We start from the raw sequence: 6,484 nt of genomic DNA, 5'->3' as shown, positions 1-6,484 counted from the left end.
ATCTCTTAAATAGAAAATATGACAACGGTCATATTTTCATCTTCAACGGATACTTTCATGGTAGCCTTTTGTTTCTTGAATCTGATTGGTTGATAAGGGACGTACAACAGGTACCTTGATAGATCAGCACGGCATTTAATGAGTTTAATATTTCCTAAGGAGCATATCAGCATACATCTTTGTCTTCTATTGATTTGATAATCTGGAGTAATTTGACAAATATCTGCTCCAAGTAGACTATTATTAGACTTATACCAAAATAGGTATCTAAATATTTTGGCAGTCTTCTGCTTCCTAAAAGATATTATCAGACTTCTATTAAAATGACAATAATATAGTTTGTACGTTTGAAGGCTCCCTTCTGTATTTTTTGAAAGTGATCTATATTGCACTGAAATGGAAACTGCCAGCCGCTCTCAGTATAAATCTGTCTTAGCATAAAACTGGTTCCGTCTCTTGGATCTGATCGGTCAACCTACCGATCATTTTACAAATTGTCTTGTATAATAGCTTAAGGTTATACCCAATAATTTATCGGGCAAAACACCGGTTTCGCCTTCTTTATAACATCGAAGGTATTACCGGTCATACTTCCGAAGTGTAAAAACCGATTTCTCTTTATATGGAGGGAGACCGATTTCTCTTTCTGAGACATAACTAATGAGTTGACCGATCATGATGCTGATCGGTCAATTCGTTTTTCACTACTAAGCCGATCATCTACTGGTTCTGTTTCTTTTAAAGATAAACGAGTATAAAATTGATTTAGATGGTTCCTATTGGCACTGCCTTTTTTTAGGGGGGGAAAACGAGTTAACGTCATTTCATTAAAAATTTCCAAAATTGGGAAAAAGACCACGAGTTTAAGAGATCATTCTAGACAAGCCTAGAATGATTTTGAAGTCGTAACATTCTGAATAAAAGATAAAAAGCTAAAAACGTAAATGAATTATCTGATTACAATGTTTTCAATTCTAGTGAGTTTAAAAAACGGTAAATTCATGTTCCTACAGATATTCCAGTTCCATTCCGTGCTTGGAATTCTTGTCCACGTTCCCGTGAGGGCGCTGCAATCTGATACAATATCTTTCTATAACTCTTTAACGCTCCTGCGGGTTCTGCCATATATGCTTGCATTCCGTTCTTGCCAAATGTTATACACCACTACTCCACAGCCGCACTTGAACATCAGTCAATCGGGCTAAGCGGTAAAACCAATTTGTATATACAGAGTAAATTTTCGGGTTCGGTTTTTCCGATTCCTTCATTTCCGAGCTTCTTTGGTCTTTCCGGATTTCTTTTATCCTACACAAATGGTGGATCTGGTTAAGTTCATTAGAAAGTTAATTACTTACAAATTAACTATCTATTTTATCTAACAACAACATTGACACTCTTTCATTCATTTGTACTAGCTTTGTTTTTTTTTACCTTGTCTTAGCCATATACATTGCGTCTTGTAGTGGTCTTCCTCTTGGAATTCCTAGCATATTATAGACTTTTTCTTTGACTTTGATTTACCAACTTTATATTATTTGTTCTTTCACTTGTCCTTCTTTGGTGGTCTCCCTCGAACATACAATGCATCTCTATGTTTTTTAACTTAATCAATAGTTTTTGACATTTCTTTGGATAATAGGGCATTGTGGACCTCCTCCAATTCGATGAACTCTTTTCCATACAACATAATGTCCTTTTGGTTTGAATAGAATTTCGGGAAGCTTTGGAGTAATTGGAGAGTTTGGTCTTCATCTTCCACCTTCACCTCAATATTCTCCAAATATAAAATGATTTTCAAGAAATCATTAAGATTTTCTTCCATGGTATTTTTGACTTCCATCCTATATGCAAAGATCTTCTAATTCAAAACAATTTTTTCAGAAGAGACTCATGTAAATATATTATAGCTTCAACAAAAGAGATGCAATTTTGACCTCTTTGCAATCATTCTCAATACATTGTCACTAAAGCTCAAAATGATAAAGGAATGCGCTTTGACAAGAGTGTATTTCTTCTTGTCATCCAGAAGAGTCTTGGGCATCTTCTCTTATCCAAGTAGGGCATTTACCATTCCATTTTGAACCCAAAAAAAGGCCTTCATTTTTATCTACATCCTCCGTATCCCAAAATCATTTCTTCCAATAAATTCCTAGATGTCAAAACTACCAGCCATGTTAAATCAACCAAAACATCAAAATATTTTTACTAGTTTCCAACTTGGGGTAGTAACTTCTTTATTCTAACCTTCATAAGGTTGAGAGAATGCAAGTGTTTGATACCACTTATTGAGGAAGAGGTATAATAGGTTTCTACACTTGAGCAACTAAACAATTCACAAACCAACCAAACTTGTGGATAATGTTTAACATACACAATCTCTTCAAACAGATAATGTTTTAAGAATATAAGAAGTGAACTGCGAAAGAAAATAACAATAGAACAACACCAAAAATTTATAGTGGATCAACAAAATTCTAACATCCACTTGCCAAGAAAGAGCAAGGCTCTTCACTATGATCAAAGGGTAAATTGACAAAAAAAAACCATAAAACTTTAGAAGAAACACGCATAACTAAAAAACTGAAATGTTCTCTTGAGTTACCTCACTTAAGAAATGAATAACTCTCAACTCACTTCAAATTTCACAGGAATATATTATAAGGATCTATTGAATTTTCATTAAACAGTCAAAATTCATACTATTAGAGTTTAGTACAAGTCAAATAGGATCATATGCATTTGTTACTGCAGTTGCCCATTCTAGAAATTTTCAATTGTGTATGGTCAATTTAAACTTAATAAGGCCACCACTAATTTAAATTAACTTGTCATATTCTTCCTTATTTTTCTCTCAATTGTTTTGTTTTCTTTCAAGCTTGATGTCATTTTTAAAACATAGATCACTACATGGATCAAAAACATGACAGTTACATTTTCATTCTCTAAACAAAATCAATCGTTTAGATTAACTCTTTTATTTTTTTATTTTATTTTGTAATTATAATTCTTCAACTAATAAATAATTTTTTATATTTTCTTTAATTTGATTTGTACTTGGTATTAACATATTTATGAGTCTAATTAATAATCTTTAAGATAATAAACATTTATTAAAAAACAATACTGTCATATTTATTAAAATTGTTAAAGAAATATCTTAAAATATTTTATTTTAGATTATTATTACTTATCAAATTTGATTGAATATTTAAATAGTAAATATTTTAATAATTATTTTAAATAAAATATATTAAAAAAATGTGAAACCGGATTAATTCTGCAAACATACTTAACCAATTAACCAAACGCATAACTTGTTGGACCTTAGAGTTAGTATCCATCTCTTATTGTCGTTAGACTAAAAGATATGATCTTATTCAAAAATAAAAATATTATTCAAAAATATTATTAAATTTATCAATTATAAATAAAATATGTATTCAAATTAAAACTATTAATTTATTAAAATATCATAATTTTAAGTAATTTTATTGCTTTTTATTTTATAATAAAATTATTAATTTAACTAATTAAAATAACAAGTGAAAAAAAAGTTAGGGTTAAATGTTCTATTATAATTTAAAATATCTTAAATTGAAATTCAATTTAGGTTATACCATCTTTCTAAATTAAATATAAATATAACATATTTTTTTCAAATTTGAATAACTAACTAAACAATTAAATTTAACAATTTTTATTCTAAAAATATTATCTCACTCCCCCATTTATTCCTCACATCACTTAATTTATTAATTAAAATATTATTTATTTAATATTATTATTTAATTATTATATATTAATTATACAATTTAATATTTAAATTTTGTTAACAAAAATAAATAAAAAATTATTGACTTCTAAAAATTATACAATCATTTTTTTTAAACCATATCCGAACAAGACCATGTGACAATAAATTAACTAGGGCCGAACTATCATTATTATATTTTACAGATGTCCTAGCCCTAGCATGCAGATATATTTACTCCAATTATTATTTTCATTTTTTAACTTAGAAAACAAATTTAGTGAGATCTTATTAATATTTTTTTATTGTATTATTAGTTTGAGTAGTTTAGGTCATCTCTAACGATAAAAACTCCCTTTTCAATTCAAAATTCAAAAAATATTATATCAAATACTAATTCAACTCCAACTTAAACCTTATTCTCAAACTCAAAAAAATATTTTAAAAATATTTTATTTTACACCAACTATTTAACTTTTTCAATAATACATATATTTATCTAACCTTATAAATTAAATCTCATAACTTTACAATAACTTATTAACTTTTAAATTCTCATTCAATTATAGAATGTTTTAATAAAATTAATTATAAATTAATAATTTATACCTATAAAAAAAATTAAACCTTATTAAATAAATAAAATTACATTACACAAGCAAAAAAATATAAAAAATTATTATAAATTTATGATAAATAAAAAATATTAATATAAAATATATGATAAAAAAATTAAAATATAAACAAATTATATAAACAAATTAAAATATAAATAGATTATATAAATAAATGAAAATAATAAATTATATAAATAAATTTAATATACAAAATATACATAATTTAATTTAAGGACTGATTTATAAAATAAATTTTTTTGAGTATATAGAATAGTCTAAACGCACATTTAAGTATTGAGGAGAGAGATAATAGGTTTGCCTTTATTACTGAGTTTGCGAAGAAAATGTGTTTTTGGTTTGCATTTGGTGTCGGTTGGAAAAGGACTTATAAATTAAACTCTATAAATAGTACCCATAACCCATTGGAAGGAATCAACTAAAACAACTTCTCTCTCTATAATATTGATCATTGATAATGGCAAATACTGATTTACAGAAGTTGGTGAATCAAGTGGAGATCAAATCGGACGGTGATGTATTTCATGAAATATTCAGGGAAAGGCCTCACCACATCTCCACCATGTCTCCTTCATTGATTCAAAACGTGGATATTCACGATGGTCATGATTGGGGAACTGTTGGATCTATCATCTACTGGAATTACACTCATGGTATAAATTACTATTGATGAATTTCTTCATTACTAAGTACTTGACATATTCTTTTATTATTTTTGAAATATATAACGTGTACGAACCGGTTTGGGGTTGGAATTGAGATTATGAAAAGTTAAGTTATCGGAGAGGAAAAACTTAAAAAATATTAATATAATGAAACAACTATAGTTTTAAAGAAAACTTAAGTGTGTTTTAATATTTTTAATGAATTAATTGATGATGGCATAATATTTGAAAAAAATTCTTTATTGTATGACAGAACTATACAAAACTATTATATGTTTTCAATTTAAATTAAAATATAGCAATGCATCCCCAACTTTTATGGTGATAATGAACCAGGTAATATATACCTTAAAATAAACAACCTTTCAATACTAATAGAAAAACACTTGTAACTAATAAGATTAAGTAATACCTAGAATTATAATCATGTATTTATATGTTTCAATACAGAACCAAAAAATAGAAAAGATTATTCAAAGTCTATTGTCCCAAAAGAGCAAGATAAATAACTAAAGTCTCAAGAATGAATTGTTACTATGGAAAGATTATGAACATATTTGAGAATATCCAAGGACAATTGATTAATTTGTTTATTTACTTGTGATTTCTTGATGATTACAACAAATTGTTTTGCTTTTGGAAGATGGTAAGGAGAAGGTGGCAAAGGAGATAATAAGAGAAATAAATGAGGAGAAGAAATTAGTGAAGTATGAAGTTGTAGATGGTGACATAAAAGAACATTACAAAACATTTTTCATCACTATTCATGTGGACACTGAAGGAGAGAACAATCTTGTTACATGGACCTTTGAATATGAGAAATTGAATGAGGATGTAGAGGATCCTACCTCCATCATGGATTTCTGCATTGCTGTGTCGAAGGATATCGAGACTCATCATCTCGTCGCCAATTAAATATATAATTAATAAGAATCAAGTGGAGTGTATGGCTATGGTTCTGTCTTATTGTGTGTGGTTAAATCATAATTATATATAATAAGAATCAAGTGGAGTGTATGGCTATGGTTCTGTCTTATTGTGTGTGGTTAAATCATAATTATATACAAATAAGTTATAAATAAATTGAAAATGTGGTTTATCTTGTTGTAAACAATTATGTTTGTAATCATTTTATTGTGTATTTTATTGATAATAAAGGTTTTTAAAATCTGAAATCATGTTAGACGGCTTGGGATGTATTGTTTTTGATATGTTGAATCATTGATGACTTAATTCACAAATAATTTATATCATCTGTGACTATTGGTATTGGTAGGTGTGAATAATTATTATTTATGGTCCACTAGGCTGAAAATTTGGATCTATTGAAATTAGTTAATTTGGAAGAGATTATTTAGGAGTAAGAAGACTTATAAGGGTTTGGTTAGTAATTATGGAATTGGAATTAACATTTGGTGTCTCATTGTAATCCT

General features: G+C 27.6%; 1 protein-coding gene across 1 annotated transcript; it reads left to right on the top strand.

Moving 5' to 3' along the window:
- The first annotated feature begins 4,799 nt into the window (after positions 1-4,799).
- Positions 4,800-6,237, top strand: LOC124912114 (kirola-like). The gene is made up of 2 exons (XM_047452674.1): positions 4,800-5,039; positions 5,695-6,237. Exons 1-2 carry the CDS (start codon positions 4,844-4,846, stop codon positions 5,964-5,966), a joined length of 468 nt encoding a protein of 155 aa, XP_047308630.1. The 5' UTR covers positions 4,800-4,843; the 3' UTR covers positions 5,967-6,237.
- Positions 6,238-6,484: the final 247 nt, after the last annotated feature.

This window comes from Impatiens glandulifera, chromosome 8 (assembly GCF_907164915.1).
Source record: "Impatiens glandulifera chromosome 8, dImpGla2.1, whole genome shotgun sequence".
Taxonomy (NCBI): Eukaryota; Viridiplantae; Streptophyta; class Magnoliopsida; order Ericales; family Balsaminaceae; genus Impatiens; species Impatiens glandulifera.
Note: the sequence above shows the minus strand (reverse complement) of the source record. Positions and strands in the feature narration are given on the sequence as shown.